Source organism: Elephas maximus, chromosome 14, assembly GCF_024166365.1.
Source record: "Elephas maximus indicus isolate mEleMax1 chromosome 14, mEleMax1 primary haplotype, whole genome shotgun sequence".
NCBI lineage: Eukaryota > Metazoa > Chordata > Mammalia > Proboscidea > Elephantidae > Elephas > Elephas maximus.
Window position 1 is genome coordinate 29,273,336 of NC_064832.1, and position 19,867 is coordinate 29,293,202.

The 19,867-nt window shown below is 38.0% G+C and overlaps 1 protein-coding gene across 10 annotated transcripts in view; it reads left to right on the forward strand.

The window, feature by feature from the left end:
- Positions 1-19,867, forward strand: part of CAB39L (calcium binding protein 39 like) — a 194,438-nt gene that overhangs the window by 130,177 nt on the left and 44,394 nt on the right. For all 10 annotated transcript variants that reach the window (XM_049853029.1, XM_049853033.1, XM_049853030.1 and 7 more), the window contains one exon: positions 17,438-17,606. In XM_049853029.1, the coding sequence (XP_049708986.1) occupies positions 17,438-17,606 (169 nt within the window). The remainder of the gene's footprint in view (positions 1-17,437; positions 17,607-19,867) is intronic.

Genomic DNA, 19,867 nt, shown 5'->3' on the forward strand with positions numbered 1-19,867 from the left:
TCCTCTCCTGTCCATTTTTAACATTTAATTTTATCAAAGTAATGTATAACACAAGGAGTCCTTGTGGTGCAAACGGTTGAGCACTCAGCTGCTAATCGAAGGGTTGGGGATTGAAACTCACCCTGAGGCTCTGTGAAAGACCTAGCGATCTACTCCCATAAAGATTATAGCCTAGAAAACCCTATAGAGCAGTTCTACTCTGTCACATTGGGTCACTGTGAATCAAAATTGACTTGATGTCACCTAACAACAACAATATATAACACAGCTTAATAATCGGGTATATCAATAAACTGCAGCTCTCTGCCTCTTGCTTCTCCATTCCTCAGCCCCATTACCCAGAGGCAACCACTTTCATCTTTTATCCGTTCATCTGGTATTCACCTCTGTATTACTAAATAATGGGCTATATTAATTTTTTGGAGCCCTGGTGGTACAGCAATTAAGAATTCAGCTGCTAATCAGAAGGTTGGCAGTTCAAATCCACCAGCTGCTCCTTGGAAGCCCTCTGGGGAAGTTCTAACCTGTCCTGTAGTGTGATTATGAGCTGGAATTAACAGCAACAGGGTTTTTTTGTTTACTAATTTTTTTTTTATAATTTTTATTGTGCTTTAAGTGTAAGTTTACAAATCAAGTCAGCCTCTCACACAAAAACCCATATACACCTTGCTACACACTCCCAATTACTCTCCCCCTAATTAGACAGCCCGCTCTCTCCCTCCACTCTCTCTTTTCATGTCCATTTCGCCAGCTTCTAACCCTCTCCACCCTCTCATCTCCCCTCCAGGCAGGAGATGCCAACATAGTCTCAAGTGTCCACCTGATCCAAGAAGCTCAGTCCTCACCAGCATCCCTCTCCAACCCATTGTCTAATCCAATCCATGTCTGAAGAGTTGGCTTTGGGAATGGTTCCTGTCCTGGGACAACAGAAGGTCTGGGGGCCATGACCACTGGGGTCCTTCTAGTCTCAGTCAGACCATTAAGTCTGGTCTTATGAGAATTTGGGATCTGCATCTCACTGCTCTCCTGCTCCCTCAGGGGTTCTCTGTTGTGTTCCCTGTCAGGCCAGTCATCGGGTTGTAGCCGGGCACCATCTAGTTCTTCTGGTCTCAGGATGATGTAGTCTCTGGTTCATGTGGCCCTTTCTGTCTCTTGGGCTCGTAATCACTTCGTATCCTTGGTATTCTTCATTCTCCTTTGATCCAGGTGGGTTGAGACCAATTGATGCATCTTAGATGGCTGCTTGCTAGCATTTAAGACCCCAGATGCCACTCTTCAAAGTGGGATGCAGAATGTTTTCTTAATAGAATTTATTACACCAATTGACTTAGATGTCCCCTGAAACCATGGTCCCCAGACCCCTGCCCCTGCTCTGCTGGCCTTGGAAGCATTCAGTTTACTCAGGAAACTTCTTTGCTTTTGATTTAGTCCAATTGTGATGACCTCCCCTCTATTGTGGGCTGTCTTTCCCTTCACCTAAAGTAGTTCTTATCTACTATCTAATTAGTGAATGCCCCTTTCCCACCCTTCCTCCCTCCCCCCTCTCATAACCACAAAAGAATGTTTTCTTCTTACTTTAAACTATTTCTCAAGTTCTTATAATAGTGACCTTATTTTGCAACTAATTTCACTCAGCATAATGCCTTCCAGGTTACTCCATGTTATGAAATGTTTCACACATACCTCACTGTTCTTTACTGATGCGTAGTATTCCATTGTGTGAATATACCATGATTTATTTATCCATTCATCCATTGATGGGCACCTTGGTTGCTTCCAACAGTGCTGCAATGAACATCGATGTGCATATATTTGTTCGTGTAAAGGCTCTTATTTCTCTAGGATATATTCCAAGGAGTGGGATTGCTGGATCGTATGGTAGTTCTATTTCTAGCTTTTTAAGGAAGCGCCAAATCGATTTCCAAAGTGGTTGTACCATTTGACATTCCCACCAGCAGTGTAGAAGTGTTCCAGTCTCTCCACAGCCTCTCCAATATTTATTATTTTGCATTTTTTGGATTAATGCCAGCCTTGTTGGAGTAAGATGAAATCTCATTGTAGTTTTGATCTGCCTTTCTCTAATGGCTAATAATCGTGAACATTTCCTCATATATCTGTTAGCTACCTGAATGTCTTCTTTAGTGGAAGTGTCTATTCATATCTTTTGCCCATTTTTTAATTGGGTTATTTGTCTTCTTGCAGTTGAGTTTTTGCAGTATCATGTAGATTTTAGAGATAAGGTGCTGATCAGAAATGTCATAGCTAAAAACTTTTTCCCAGTCTGTAGGTAGTCTTTTTACTCTTTTGGTGAAGACTTTGTTTACTAATTTTTTTATTATCAATTTTAAACAATATCTTTTGACTTTCTCATTGTTTTTCCATTACCCCATCACTCCATTTTGTTCTTCCCCTTATCCTCACAATACACTTTGTCAGAATTTTTAATGTTATTAATAATCACATTTACATTCTTATGACTGTAATTATTTATTGTTGAATAAAGTATTGTACCACAATTACTTTATTTGGGGGGACAAAATACTGTTTTTACTGGAAAATTGTCTTTCAGCTCTAGAAAGGGAAGTATACTATGTATTAGTTAAAAACCAGTTGCCCTCATGGCAGGCTAAAACATTTGGCACTATCTTTTTGAAAATGGCAAGCCATCGAAGAGTTTTGATACAGGAAAAAATATCAGATTTCTTTTTCAGGAAATGAAGATAAATTAATAGTACTCAGTTAAGTGGAGCCCTAGTGGCATGGTTGTTCAGTGCTACGGCTGCTAACCAAAAGGTCGGTAGTTCCAATTCACCAGCTGCTCCTTGGAAACCGTATGAGGCAGTTCTACTCTGTCCTATAGGGTCGCTATGAGTCAGAATCAACTTTACAGCAGTGGAGGGGAGTACAAATTGTTCATGTGCTAGGCTGCTACCTGAAAGGTTGGCAATTCAAGTCCAATCAGAGGCTCCTTGGAAGAAAGGCCTGGTGATCTATTTCCAAAATACCAGCTATTGAAAACCCCATGGAGCACAGTTCTTCTCTGACACACATGGGATTGCCGTGAGCCAAAATTGACTTGACAACAAATGGTTTTAATTTTCGATAGTACTTAAAAGTTTAGCTTGTAAATAAATGCTCCCTTGAAAGTGTTGAAATGTGTTGACCTAAAAATACACTGTGGCTCATGTGTAATGTCAAAGCCGTATCTTGCACCGGTGGGTCACATGCACAGGGTTGCACGCAGCTGCATGGGCCCATCCCCAGCATGGGAAATACTCACTGAAGGATCGCCTGTGGCTGCTGTCACTGAACATCACTGCTGTGTATTCATTTGGTGCAAAGAGCCACACCAGACACTAGGGGCTGTACGAAGATATGGGTTTGGTATTTTTCCTCTAAGACCTTACATGCCATTTAAGAGCTTACAGTGTGATTGAAATACCATGTAATATATGGGAAATTGAATTCTTACCAAGGAAATTATAAACACATGGAAGTTAATAGTGTAAAAAAAAAAAAAAACCAAGCCCATTGCCGTCGAGTCGATTCTGACTCGTAGCAACCCTATATATGTATAGTGTATGTACGTTCTACCATATATAAAAATTCATTTTAAATTACCCTACAGTCATACTTTGTAATTTATTGGACTGCCATTTTTTCCTTCATTAATCTGAATTTAGAAAGTTTTACAGTATTAATTACATATTTAGAAAGTTTTACGGTATTAATTACGTATTTAGAAAGTTTTATGGTATTAATTACATATTTAGAAAGTTTTATGGTATTAATTACATATTAATACCATGTAACTTTCTAAATTCAGATTAATGAAGGAAAAAAAACAGCCCAGTAAATTACAAAGTATGATTGTAGGGTAATTTAAAATAAATCTTATTACTTTTAAATATGGTAGAATGTGTATACATTATATATACATTTATAAATCATATATGCTTTGTGGAATATATTTTAAAATGAGCATAGTTGGATATTTATTTGAAAAATTAAGTTGGTGAGGAATAACGATTTATATCCAAGAAAATATCTTTGTTTTCCCTTTCTAGAAGTAATGACACCAAAATTAAACAATTGATTCCAATTGTTATTTATTAAGTAATTTAAGCACTGCAAGATATTGCAGATCTATAGTGTGCCTTTTTAATTTGCGATGTGGGCAAGATTCATTAATGGGCAATTGTTCTGTGCTTGTCCCGCCGCCTCCTCTGTCTCAGTAGGTGGACACTGAACCAGAGTGAGAAGGGAAAGGGCTGGTGACAGGAAGCTGGGCAGGGGAAAAAGTTTAGCTAGAGGTTACATCCAGTTGCATAACTGAGATTTGGAGAAGAGGAGGAAGGAGACAAAAGGAGAAAAACCACATCAGGAAAGGTTTTTGGAGGGTTCGTGACTCCAGAATAGCTGCAGAGTGCGCGGGGCCTGGGAAGGAGATTTGAGAAGTGATACTATAGGTCATAAACTGATATTTTTGAGAGACACATATGAATATTGGAATCTCTTTTAATAACCTTTTATTACCAGATTGCACTTCTTTATGTGTGACTCTGTAAAGTTTGTGGGGCCTTGGCTTTTTAAAAAAATTAGTTTGACTTTACATATAAAATTTGTTGAGTGTGAATAATCAGTATCTTACATTATAATCTTTATCATTTGAAAATGTTTGTGTCTTATTTAATGGTGAATTTTCTGATGAGTTGTTAATGACTGCTGATCTTATATAAATTATTTGATATAACAGTACAATTCAGTTGCCAAATCATTAAATTGATGTAAGTAGAAACTATCCTTAAATTTAAAATGTGAACTCTTCGATCTATCCATTAATTGCCTGTATTTACCAGTGATACTATTTCAATGGATAAGTTGTAATAGGTAAATTATATGTCAAAAACTATATTATTTTATGTTTAAGAAAAAAATAGCTTTCATTTTTCTAATATTATGTGGGGAAAATAATTTTGAATTATTTAGGAAATAGCTATTTTCTTAATATAAAGATTTTTATTCTAAGGAAGATTCCATTTTCATGTAATTATAACATATAATAGAAAATTGAAGTTCTTTATTTTAGGCATAACACCCCAAATCTAATTCATTAGGAAAGTTTTATAAAGAAGTTTCCATTTCTTCTGAAAAGCGAATATGTAGTTTATAAGGCTAAAACTGCCAATTAGCACATTTATTAAAGGCCTGCAATAATAACAACAGCAATAGTAGTAATAGCAGTTAACATAGTACTTAAGATATATCAGGCCCTGCTTTATTTCACTTAACCTGTCAGTGGATATTCTTATTATACCCATTTTATAGATGAGGACATTGAAGCACAGAAATATATGTTTTTTAATTCTTATTATGCTTTAAGTGAAAGTTTATAAATCAAGTCAGTCTCTCTCATACAAAAATTTATATACACCTTGCTATACACTCCTAATTGTTCTCCCTCTAATGAGACAGCTCGCTCCTTCCCTCCACTCTCCGTTTTCGTGTCCATTCCGTCTGCTTCTGACTTCCTCTGCCCTCTCATCTCCCCTCCAGATAGTAGATGCCAACATAGTCTCAAGTGTCTACTTGATCCAAAAAGCTCATTTCTTCACCAGCATCTTTTTCTATCCCTTGTCCAGTCCAATCCCTGTCTGAAGAGTTGGCTTTGGGAATGGTTCCTGTCTTGGGCTAACAGAAGGTCTGGGGGCCATGACCACCAGGGTCCTTCTAATCTCGGTCAGACCATTAAGTCTTTTTATGAGAATCTGGGGTCTGCAACCCACTGCTCTCCTGCTCCCTTGGGGGTTCTCTGTTGTGTTCCCTGTCAGGACAGTCATCGGTTGTAGCTAGGCACCATCTAGCTCTTCTCGTCTCAGGCTGATGTAGTGTCTGGTTTATGTGGCCCTTTTTGCCTCTTGGGCTCATAATTAACTTGTGTCTTTGGTATTTTTCATTCTCCTTTGTACCAGTAGTATATAAGTGTTCCAGTCTCTCCACAACCTGTCCAACATTTATTATTTTGTGTTTTTTGGATTAATATCAGCCTTGCTGGAGTGAGATGGAATCTCATTGTAGTTTTGATTTGCATTTCTCTAATGGCTAATGATCATGAGCATTTCCTCAAGTATCTGTTAGCTACCTGAATGTCTTCTTTAGTGAAGTGTCTGTTCATATCTTTTGCCCTTTTTTTAATTGGGTTATTTGTCTTTTTGTAGTTGAGTTTTTGCAGTATCATGTAGATTTTAGAGATCAGGCACTGATCAGAAATGTCATAGCTAAAAACTTTTTCCCAGTCTGTAGGTAATCTTTTTACTCTTTTGGTGAAGTCTTTGGATGAGCATAGGTGTTTGATTTTTAGGTGCTCCCAGTTATCTAGTTTCTCTTCTGCATTTTTAGTAATGTTTTGTATACTGTTTATGCCATGTATTAGGGCTCCTAGCATTGTCCCTATTTTTTCTTCCATGATCTTTATCGTTTTAGATTTTATATTTAGGTCTTTGATCTATTTTGAGTTAGTTTTTGTGCATGGTGTGAGGTATAGGTCTTCTTTCATTTTTTTGCAGATTGATATCCGGTTATGCCAGCACAATTTGTTAAAAAGACTGTCTTTTCCCCATTTAATTGATTTGGGGCCTTTGTCAAATATCAACTGCTCATATGTGGATGGATTTATGTCTTAATTCTCACTTCTGTTCCATTGATCTGTTATTGTACCAGTGCCAGGCTGTTTTGACTACTGTGGCGGTATAATAGGTTCTAAAATCAGGTAGAGTGAGGCCTCCCACTTTGTCCTTCTTTTTCAGTAATGCTTTACTTATCCGGGGCCTCTTTCCCTTCCATATGAAGTTGGGAGGCACAGAAATATTAACTAATTTAGCCCAAATCACATAAACCCACTGCCATTGAGTCAATTCCGACTCATAGCAACCCTAAAGGACAGAATAGAAGTGCCCCATAGTGTTCCCCAGGCTTTAAATCTTTACAGAAGCAGACTGCTATGTCTTTCTTCCACCAAAGTCACATAGCTAGTATTATTTAAACCCAATAGTCTGGCTCCAGAGTCTGTGCTCAGAACTACACTACACAGCTTCCCAGCCCTCAAGTAGCCATAGACTACTATGACAAGAGAGGCAGCTCGTTACAACTCACTGTCGTTACTATGCCAGATGAAAGAGCCATGATCTCTGCCTGCGATGTCAAAAATGAAGAACACCTTGAAGTAGGAAATTGCCAAATAAATAAAGAGGATGAAAGGGTCGGGTACCTTCCGTGCAAAGGCACAGAGGTATGAAAGTGCATGACGTGTTTGGAGAATGATGAGAATTCTGGTGTGGCTGGAGCCCAGCACTCATGGGAGGGAGCAACAGGAGTTAAAACTGGAAAGGCTCAGACCGTATTGTGAAAAGCCTTCCTTCCATGCTCTGCCAAGGAGTTTGGATATCGTTCTACAGGCAGTAAGGAGCCGCCGGGGAAGAGATATGATGAGTTCTGGTGGCAATGTGGAAAATGGTTCCAAATCTCGTGTTCTTTACCATACCCTTAGCAAAATTTGAGGACCAGTTAGATCTGAAGGACGAGGGAATTGTTAATGACCCTGAGGACAAGGTAGATAACAACAGGCCCTAATTGGAACAGTCACACCGTAATCAGTTTTATTTGTTACCATTTTCCAGTTTAGCATGTAAATGTTAGAGGTTTAGTACTTTGTTAAAGGTCAGCATTTTTACTGAATTGTCTCTTGTAGAATTACAGGGAAACTTAGGACATTACTTATTGATGTATTAATATATAGGGCAAACAATAATATTATATCGGGGTACAACAGTAACATGCTTTATTGGACCATAAAGAATGCGAGACAGAAAGAAATTGATACTTGTCCATTGAGGCAAATCGTCTGAACATGGGATGCAATACATGGTTTGAACAATTTGGAGCCCAAGTTTTAAGAAAAGATTATAAATAATTACTTTCTCACTCTAAACGAATTTGTCTCCTGGGGCAGGAATGACATTCCAGGGTACTGAAAAAACTTGAGGATGAGGTCACTTAATTGCTCTCAATGTTCCATAAGGAATTGTGGTCAGTGGAAGATGTTCCAGAAGTCTAATGTTAAAATCATGAATTTCTCACAATAATCCTATTCTTTTCATTGTATTACAAAGATTTTCAACCATATACAAAAGTAGGAAGTACAAAGAAACCCCATGTACCCATCACCCAGCCTTAAAATCATCAATACTTTTGCTGTTTGTTTCATCTATCCCCCAACTCCCAACTTCCCCCAGCTTTTTGTTGGCTAGACTATTTTAAAACAAATTCCAACCCTCGTGTCATATCACATCAACCCTAAACACTTCAGTGTCATTTCAAAAAGAAAAAGATATTTCTCATATAATCACAGTGTCATTATTGTACTTAACAAATTAGCAATAATTCTTTAATAACAAATAGTCCATACACAAATTTCCTTGATTACCAAAAAAATTTTTTTATAGTTTCTTTGTTCAAATCGGAAACCCTGGTGGCGTAGTGGTTAAGTGCTATGGCTGCTAACCAAAAGGTTGGCAGTTCGAATCCACCGGGTGTGCCTTGGAAACTCTATGGGGCTGTTCTGCTCTGTCTTAGAGTGTTGCTACAAGTCGGAATTGACGGCAATGGGTTTGGTTTGGTTTGATTCCGTTTGGTTCAAATCCGGATCTGAACAGGGTCCACTTACTGCATTTGGTTGTAATGTCACTAAAGTCTCTTTTAAGTCCCTTTTCATTTAGAACAGCACTCCCCTCCTTTTTTAATACCGTTGGATTGTTGAAAAACTGAGTTAATTGTTGTATAGAGTGTCTCCCACTCTGGATTCATAAGATTGCTCCCTCTTGGTGTCATTTACCTTATTCTGGTATCCCCTATGTTTCTAGACTGGAAGTTATATTTAAAGGCTAGATTAGATTTAGATTCATTTTTATTTTGGCAATGATATTTTATACATATTTCATATTTATCACATTAGAAGTCATACTTTAGTAATTTTAAGACTGAGCAATGAGTTCAGATGATGATAGCCTAATCTATTATAAATTCTCAATTAACTTTATTTTACCATTCATTAATAAACATTGCATGATTCAGTCATTTCACTAGAGAGTAGAAAAAAGTGATTTTCCAGTTGTCATTCGTTGTGAATTTATTGGTTGGAGGAGTTTTATAGAGAAGAACCACAGCTATTTGATTATAATTCGTACCAGAAATGCAGAATAAATGTTTAATTCTTTCCCTTTAATTATCAGTTTAGGAGCCCTGGTGGCGCAGTGGTTAAGAGCTTGACTGCTAACTGAAAGGTTGGCTGTTTGAACCCACCAGCCATTCCTCGGGAGAAAGATACAGCAGTCTGCTTCCGTAAAGACGTGCAGCCTTGGAAGCCCTATAGAGCAGCTCTACTCTGTCCTGTAAGGTCGCTGTGAGTTGAAATTGACTCCATGGCAATGAGTAATTATCATTTTAGAAAGTAATTACAGTAATTAGTTGTTGCCCTAGGAATTTCCATAGGTGTCAATTAGTTTTACTTCTCTCTCTCTCTCATATTGCTATGAATTAATAGATTTAATGTTTTCCATGTATCTTATTTAGTTGCACACTTTTTTTAGATGATTAATTATCCATCTGTGGCCCCTTCAAGTTGACCCATGTCCTTTTGACATAACTTCCATTCGTGTGTGAGAGCATCTTTGCTTTCTGTTACAAGATATACTAGGCTCATCTTGTGCATTTCCTGCCACAGACCGAAATCAGCCATTTTCACAAAGGATTTCATCTCTTTTAGTTAGGAATGGCTCTTAGAGACTACAATTTGGATGTTAGGGATGCTCATTGACATTGGATTGTTATTGCTTCCAAGTTTTTTCAGTGAACAGAATTAGCACTTTATTTTTGAAGTAAGCAAATGTTTCTAGATTAGAAGCAAAAATTCTTGACCATATTGAACAGGCCAAGTGTATCTTGAATGGCATTTTTTAAAGCAATTTCCTAAACTATTTCTTTTGCTTCCATTTGTTAACCTTGTTGAATGGCATTTTACAAAAGTTTTCCAAGTACTGCCTGACATTGTTTGCTTCCAGCAATAATAACAAGGGTCGTTTTCTCCTCTACATAATATAATCTTTGTTCTGAAGTTGGGAGATTCTTGCATAAGATCTTTAGCCATTTTCTGTGTAATGATTACTGTAGCTCACTGCTAGCTAACACAATTGTTCTTACATTTTGGTTTTCATCAAATTTGAAACCGGTCATATGATATGCTGTCATTATTTGAATGTGCACGCACGTATATAGTGTGCCTTCTTTGCCCTGACACATTTAATTATAGTCTAGACTGTATGATCCAAACTACCATCAGGAATCTTATACAATAAATGTATTTCTGGCTAAATGTCTGGCCAAGCCTGAAGGCTCATCTACAAAATGATGGATTAGACTAGAATGATCTCTGAAATTGGTTTTGGTTCTAACATTTTCGTCTGCTTTGATATAAACATGGATTCATGATTTGAGTTGAGATGAGTCAAAGTAGATTGATAGTTTATTATAATAAAATATTGGTAAATTATACAGGTGACAAAATTGCCCACAGATATTTGGGAAATCAGCAGAGGAGCTAATGACTATTGTGGCTTTTCATATTTTTTTTTCAAAAATTGTTTTGTTATCGTACACTTAGAACCTGAAACTCTTTAGTTCCAGTTGAAGGTAACTAGTTACTTCATATAACTCTAGTAATGGCTGAATTCTACCTCCAACTGGAAGACTGTCTCTCAGAGAACATACCATAAGCACAAAGTCTTTAAAACTTTTAAAGTCCACTGAAGTTTTTTTACTCTGCTTCTAAATTTTCCAAAGTAAAAGTTTCATCTTTAAACTGATAATACCTCAAATACTATCAAAGAAGAGTGCTGTAGTATATTATTTTTAATGTAAAAAAATTGATAGCAGCCAAAATACTCAATAATAATGGCACTGTATAAATAGATTACGGCATACTAACTAAATTAAGAATAAAATAATGACTGTTGCAGATTTTCACCTCCTCCTCAAGCTCGTTTCTTAACCTCCCCTTCTCATACTGAGCAAACCAGCTCTTCTCCTCCCCAGGGACAAGAGATCCCTTCAACTCTCTGCCGCCTGCTTATAAATGAGCCTGTTTCTGCCCCTTTATACACAGTTTACCTTTTATCAAAATGGTAGAGGTGTTTCTTTCTCTCTTTCCCCAGCAAAGCCCTTGGCCTCTGACACCCATTCTTCCAGCCCCCTCACTACTAGCTTCTCTCCCTCAGCATACACACATTGAAGTTTCCTCCCCCCGAAAAGAAAATTCCTCTCTTTACCTTCTGCTTTACTCTAGCATCTATCCATCTTTCCCAAGGACTACCATTTGTAGTTGAAATTTGTTTTTTATTATAAAAGTAATGTATAAATATAATAGAAAAATATGTTAAAGGGAATGAATCTTAAGATACAACTATTGGTCTCTTTCCGTCTGGAGCAAAGGAGAGTGAGGAAAACCAAAGACTCAAGGAAACATTAGTCCAAAGGACCAATGGACCACAGGAACTACAGCCTTTACTACCCTGAGACCAGAAGAACTAGATGGTGCCTGGCTGCCATTACTGACCACTCTGACCAGGATCACAATAGAAGGTCCTGGTTTGAGTGGGGAAAAAAGTGTAGAACAGAATTCAAATTCATAGAAAAGACCAGATTTATTGATCCAAGAGAGACCGGAGAAACCTTAGACATCCTTCTGACTTGGAACTGAAGCCACTCCAGACCACTTTTCAGCCAAATAATAGGCCTATAAAATAAACAATAACACCCATATGAGGAAAGTGCTCCTTAGAGCAATCATCTATATGAGACCAAAAGGTCAACATCTGCCCAAAAGCAAAGATGAGAAGGCAGGAAAACTGGACAAGTGGAAATGGGGAACTCAGGGTGGTAAAGGAGAGAGTGCTGACACACTGCGGGGAGTGCAACTAATGTCACAGAACAGTGTGTATAAACTATTGAATGGGAATCTAATTTGCTGTGTAAACCTTCACCTAAAGCACAATAAAAAATTTTTTAAAAAGGAAATGAATATCCCCCATAAGCTCTTTCCCTAAGATACCGCGTATCCCCTTCCTGTCTTCCAACTCTGTGGGAAGAGAGAATATGGTGCTGGTACAGGCTATCAGTTTCTCCACCCCCGTCACTCTGCACTTTCTTTGGTTACCAGGTCCAGTCTGTTCTCCTCTTACGTATCTCTAAACCCGTATCCAAGGAGTCCCTGGGTGGCACAAATGGTTTAAGTGTTAGACTACTAGCCTAAAATTTGGCAGTTCAGACCCACCCAGAGGCACCTTTGAAGACAGGCCTGGCAATCTGCTTCCAAAAGGTCACGGCCTTGAACACTCTATGGAGCAATTCTACTTTGCACACCTGGGGTCGCCAAGAGTTGAAACCAACACGACAGCAACAAACAACAACCCAACTAATCCATATCTGTTGCCACTGCCTTAGTTGAAACTCTTACCATGATAGAGTGACCTGATAGAAATAAGTATATAAATATTAATAATATATGTAATAAGTAGAGATAGAGTATTAGTATTTGAAGTTATCTATGAAGAATGTTAGAGTGGATACTTTAAAGTAATCAAACAAGTATTGTTTAATATCTGTTACTTTGCTTGTTAAAACAGACCTAAAGTGTCATTTGTGTAATTCTTTAAAAACATTTTGAGATATTAAGTGAAGAAAGCAGAATGCAAAGCTATTTCATGAAGTTACAATTATACAAAACTATTAAAAATCTGGAAAGCAATTTAGAAAAATAAGTAATAATGAGTGAGTCCTTGTGGATGAGGTTTTTCTTTTTTTTAGATCCTTTTGTTTATTTTTAATTATTTTCTTGACAGATTCACTTTTTCTGCCCCCTTTCATTATCAGCAGTTGTGAAAGCATTAGTGCAGAAATGCCTTCTCCATTATGAAACAAAGTAATCCATTTACTAAATGACAAAATACTGGAATTAGCATACTAACTTGAATGCATCTAAAAATAGTCATTGTTAATAAGGACTTTATGATTGCTATAAGCAGAGCTAAAGGAAGAGATGATCTAATTCTAAAAAAATAGTGATTCAAAGTTCATCAAATTATCCTTTACTGGCAGCCTGCCATAGGTTAGTGGGGAACACAGAGTGGTTAGTCACAGTCCCTGCCCTCAGGAAGCTTATCTGTAATAGAATAGGATAAACAACAACAACAACAAACCAAACCTGATGCCAACAAGTTGATCCCGACTCACGCCAGCTCCATGTGTTACAGCGTAGAACTGCTTCGTAGGGTTTTCCTGACTGAGTCTTTACAGAAGCAGATCAGCAGGCCTTTCTTCTGCGCTGGTGGGTCCAAACTGCTGACCTTTAAGTTAGCAGGTGAGCACAAACCGTTTGTGCCACCTAGGGACCTAGAATAGGATGGGTAAGATAAATACCAATTCATCAAACCTAAGGATGTTAATGTTAGTGGGATTTGAAACTTAACATATGTAGTACTTCTTTATATACCTGTTGCCATTGAGTTGATTCTGACTCAGAGTGACCCTATAGGACAGAGTAGAACTGCCCCAAAGGGTTCACAGTGAGCAGCTGGTGGATTTGAACTGCCAAACTTTTGGTTAGCAGTCGAGCCCTTAACTGCTGCACCACCAGGGCTCCGCTTCTTCATATAGTAGGCAGTAAAAGCTATTAGAAGTCAGTATCCTACAGAATAATCAGGCTGAAATGATACTTGTGAATTACAGATCCCTTAAAGAGTGCTGAGGAATTTCCCTATGTATCCTGACATATTCCTCACTTTAAGAAGTTGTCTTCTCAGAGAATAACATTTCCACTGTTGGGGAGCAACCTCTGGGATGGAACGACAACTGTTCTGACCCAGAGGCATATTTGTAAAAAATGTTCTCTTGGTTGTCAAGAATAACTCATTATTGCATCCCAGATTAGGAGCTTTGGTGGTGCAGTGGTTAAGCACTTGGCTGTTAACTGAAAAGTTGGCAGTTTGAACCCACCATCCTCTCTGCTTGAGAAAGATGTGACGGTCTACTTTGTAAAGATTTACAGCTTTGGAAACCCTATGGGGCACTTCTACTCCATTCTCCAGAGTCTCTATGAGTCAGAATCGACTCGACAGCAATGGTTTTTTTTGCAGGGGGAGGGATCCCAGATGGTTCCAATAAACTTCACCAAGTGAAAGGAAAAAAGAAAACTATATCAAAAAGTTGGAATGGAAACTTTTTATAGATAGTCTCAGTTTGGAGATTGAATTAAGAAATGAGGAAACATTGGCTAGAGACCATACAAAGCTTTTTGTAGAAGCCAAAGTTTGAGTCTCATTGGAGTCTTCAACTATTAAGAACATCAGAGTTTGAGATTCAATAAAATCTTTGTGAAAAACATTATGTTAGGCACTCATTGGAGATTGGGTGGGGATGGGGAAGGTAATATGATAAATAAGACATAGATCCCCTGTGGAGATTGGAGGAGGGCAGGAGAAGGTAACAGGACAAGTAAGACATCCCAGCAGTTGTTTGTAGTGAGGTGAAGAAAACAGATTTATAGCAACTCACTGCAATATAACATAATACAGAATAAAAAAGAAGTGCTAAGATGGGGTTACAGACAAGATGATGTAGGCGCGTAAGGGAGGGAGAGAATGATTCTGAATAGTGGGTGTCTAGGAAAGACATAAAGGTATTTGAACCAAACTTTGAAAGATGAATGTGAGTCTTAGAGGTGGAAAAGCAAGGTGAAGGTGTTCATGGTTGAGGGCATGGCGTGCTCCAAGGAGTGGAGGCAAGTGGTACTGGGGAATGTGTCGGGGAGAAAACTGAAAAATTAAGGTTAGGGCCAAGTTGTGAAAGTCCAAAAATACCTTCCTAATAAGTCTGGATTTTAATGATCTGTCCTTCTGGTTCTTTCAGAAGGCCAGCAGTCTTTGCTTTATATTCTTTTAAGTATTCTAACAATAAATGACGCTGTTTTCTCCTTTACATTTCAGAAAATATACCTGTCTTTACAGCATCTTTAGTAATACCCCACCTTATAACTCTTCTATGTGCCATTAGACTGATTTTTAAATTCTTCTAAGAGATTTGCTAGTACTTACTATAAATTAGCCTCCTTTGTATTCTGCAAAGAATCATGTCCATCTGAATACATTAGCATTTTATGTTAATATCAGTTACTGGGTGGGGGGGAATAGTACTCAAATAGTGTTTGTGAATACTATTAGGCATAAGACAAGGCAAAACTGAATAAATCCATACTGGTTTAAATTCTTTTATATCTTTGTTTGCTATTTCCCCTACTGTGTTTGTAAATTTGATATTGCAACGGGTTCTATTTCCTAAATGGTGGGAAAGAGATTTCAGTCTTCACTATGACTTTCATGCAAGTATTTTCTTTATAAGGAGTCCATTATTCTTTATTGTCCAACTTGTAGTTGGTGAGTAGTAAAATATCTTGAAATTTTATTTAAGAGCGGTTAGGTTTGACTTCCCAAATGTTTTTCTTGTCTATTCAGTTGTGGGGTTTTTTGCTTTTAAAATGTATTTTATTGGAATTTTTTCTAACTTGTAGAATTCATGATAAACCTGAAAGATCACATTTATAGCTCAGATGACCCTTTATGAATGTCACGCTCCCGTATCCTCAGAGAACATTATAGAAAATACTTTTTTCAAAAAACTGAGATATTTAAAGTTTTGAGTTTTTCTTTTTAAATGGGCCTTGTTCTACAACCATAAAAACCAGTATTGTATTAAATAGGTACAATATTTTTTAAAACTTGTTTATATATGTGGGTGTGTATATATATATATATATATTTTTTTTTTTTTTTTTTTTGCCCTGTACTCACTTCCCAGCCTTTTACAACTGTGTCTTCCTTTGTTCTTTTCTTCCAGTATTTACTACATGAATTATCAACTGTGTTATTTCAGTATGAGGCTTGTCTTACTTGGTCTAAATATTGTTCATTTTACAGGCACTGGGTGTAACTCAAACCTAGATTTATTTTGATGTTGAATTTGACATTTGAGAAATTGTTATTCGGTTAGTAATGGAGCCAATCTAGTATGTTAGTCCCGAATTGCTTCCTACAGTGACAGTGTAATTTTCTGGGATAATTTTTGCCATGAGCCATAATTCCATTTTATGATTTCAGTGAGTCAGTCAATTCACAGCTATTTATTGATCATCTGTTGTACGCAAATCATACATACACCTGGCCCCTATCTTCTTCCTGAACTCCGGGTAGGTGTATTCTACTGCCCAACAGACATCTCTACTTAGGTATCAGACATCTCAAAATTAACATGGTCAAAAACAACTCTTGATATCATCACTAACTTTTTCCTCTTGTAGTTAATTCATCTTAATAAATAACACCACCATCTACCCAATTCTTCAAGCCAAAAACAAAGTAATTCCTGAATCCTCAATTTCCTTCACACTGAATTTATTCCCTGTCCTACCTACATCAGTGAGTCCTGTTGACTCTTCTGAACAGTCACCCACAGTCCTCTCTGTTCTTTCACTGCCGCCCCAGTGCACGCCGCCCTCACCTCTAGCTGGACTTCTGCTCCTCCTCGTATGTAGTCTCCCAGGTCTACCCTGGATTCCCAGCATGTTCCTTCCCCCTTTGTGATAGATTCTCCACAAGTAGCCAGAGAGCTTTTCAAACATAAACTAGGCGGTGCTAATTTCTTGCTTAAAACTCTCCAATGGCTTCCCAGCACTCCTAAAATAAAAACCAAACTCCTTACTTTGGCCTAGAAAGCAGCATCTGTTCCAACCCCGCCCTTCTCTCCACTCGTGTTTTCCTTCACACCACTTCCTATTCCCCGCTCCCCCCCGCCCCCCCGCCCTGCATCCTGAGCCCACTGGCCTTGTTCCTCTGCCTCTGACGCACAGAACTGTATTCTTGCCTTGGAGCTTTTGCTGGGAATGCTTTGTCCTTTCCCTGACCACTCAGTCTAAAGTCGTCCCCCAGTCACGCTCTGTGTATTACCTGTGGGATTATCTTCACTTTTCACAGCACTTATCAGTAAGTGACATTATCTTTTCATTGTTTGTCATCTGCCTTCTCCCAAGACCTGACACACTTGCTAGAAAACACGATCGCTGTGAAGGCAGTGATCTTGTCATGTTTACTTTGTATCCCCAGTCACGTAGTAGATGCCCAGTGGGCATTGAGTGACTGATGTTTGAATGAACTGCAACAAGTGACATTTGTGCTCACGTTAACAGTAGTATCAAAATGATTCTTTTGATAGTGTCAGTATTAACAGGAGTGCTAATACGATAACACACCTCACTATTTCTCTCTTGCTTATGCCCTAGATATGAAGCCCCACAGATTGCCTTACGTTGTGGGATGATGCTGAGAGAATGTATTCGACACGAGCCACTTGCCAAAATCATCCTCTTCTCTAATCAGTTCAGAGATTTCTTTAAGTATGTGGAATTGTCAACATTTGACATTGCTTCAGATGCCTTTGCTACATTTAAGGTAAATTATTTTATTTTATTTTATTTGAATCAGCTAGGTCATTCAGTTTCAGCATTTGGTTAAGGTCACTTGAGACCTCTGAAGAGACAATTTACTTTAAAAAGCAAAAATTGTATTCCTTGGGCCTGAGCATGGCCAGCCACATGTGCTGTGGATCATAATAAAAAATAGGCATCAGTAAATAGAAAGCACTCTATTGGGCTTTGGTCTATTGGGCTGATTACCATATTGTGGAGAAACAACTCAAAATACTTGCCACAGGCTTATATAGAATGAATTCCAGTATGTATAGTTAAGTGGGGGAAAAAAAAAAAAAAAGGAACATTTGCTACTCTGTGTATAATGTGCTATCATTTGTGTTAAAAAGTATGTAAAGGGTATAAACTGCCACCTAAACTGTATGTGCTCTGAATGCCTCTGGAAAGATGTGTAAGAAACAGTAACAACAGTTACCCCAGGAAGAGGAACTGGGTGCTGCAGAGAGGGAGAAGTGCATCTTTGAATACTGGGAATGTCACGTCATCTTATCAGTGCATTCTTAATTTCCTACTTTGTGCAACAAAGTACTAATAAGGTATTGTTGTTTTTTAGTAATCATTTATATTTTTTACAAACTTACTATATACTTTGTTATTATGTAGGAAATAAATTTCATCTCATTTAACTTTAAGAACCCTCAAGAAAGTTAATAAAACAATCAAAAAGGTGTTCAGAGAGCATATCAGAAAGTAGTAGCGGATTCGTAAACAAAAATACCAAAAGTTAGACATCCATTGAGTGATATCACTTGAAGGTTTCTATCTGAGAAAATCATTCACTTATTCTTATGACCCTACTATTCTTTAATGTATTTTGGGATTTGGCATCAGTGTCTGTGATGTCTATTTCTCAACGATGGCAAATCCTTATCCTTCAAAGACATAAAAGTTTTGGAAATGGCAAAAAACTGTTTGACATCAAGGTTAGTGGATAAAGTGGAGAGGGTGATCAAGTAAGCCAGAACTGGTTTTGGTAGTAATAATTATAACCAAAAAGAAAATTTTTGAGTTATTAAAATAGAGTGTAATTTTCTTCAGTGTCTACCAGATTGGCTCTGAAGATCATTCTAGAAGAGGAATTCCAAATATATTTTCAGCTGATGATTTAACAGCATCATTGGAAAAATAGCTTTTCAAGTTTTTTATAGACAAGAGTCATTTAAATGTATCTAAATAAAAAAAAATATTCAGATTCATTTGTTTGAAATTGTTTCACAGTTTAGTTGTTCCATTTATGTAATTCCAAATTTACCTCCACTCTTCTTCAGGGTATGAATACATATTTTTACCTAATTTTAATCATGTATAACTTTTTAAATTTTTAAATATTATCTTAATATTTCAACACTATTGACATATTCATACACTGATATATTAATACTTTATTATATTTTAACCTTCTTTATGGACACAGTTCGAAAGTTGCCTGTGACCTGGATGATAAATGTTTCTTTTTAATACCTTTCCAAAGATAGAGAAAAGGTTTGCTATGTGGGAAACTACCTACTATCTATACACTAGGAATTTACCCAGCCTTTTCTGAGGAGGTTCCCCAAACCTATTAAAAGATATATTAGCTTACGTGGTCCCTGGAAATGTGAGAGGGTCGGGAAGCAGGAAGACTCAGTAAAGGGCCAGAGATTAGAGTGGAGGAGAAGGAGCAGGAGGAGAAAGGGAGAGGTAAGGGAACAAAGAAAGCGAGACTGCAGGCTGTGACCGTTGGGAGTGGACTCTGCCCTGAACGGAGCCTAGCTAAGGGGTAGGCAAGGCTGGGCAACTGCCTGGGACACTCTAGAAGGGAAACCAGAAAAGTCCCGGAAACATTGAATTGACAAGAACTCCTGTCAGACAGCATACTATTTAAGGATGGTAGGAATATTTGGAAACCACTTGGGGTGGGGTGGGTGGCAGGTCCCAGGGACTACAGCTGTCACCTGAGGAGGGTAGCCCTGTGCACTGTGGCACTTTTGTTTTAACGAATGGGGCGTGCAGGTTTGGAACCAGCACTGAGTTGCCTGAGACAATAAAGAAGCGCCTGCTATCTTTCCCCAAAACCTCCGCCACGCCTGGAATAACTATTCCCAGTTAAATCAAGACTCAGTTTGAAGGGATGGCGGTGACCTTGCTCAGGTTTTCCACGTCTCCACCCAGTCCTGCCTGCCCCCAGACTCTCCCTGAGGGAAGCAGGAAGGCAAGGGGAAGCCCATGCCTGGAGGTCTGGGT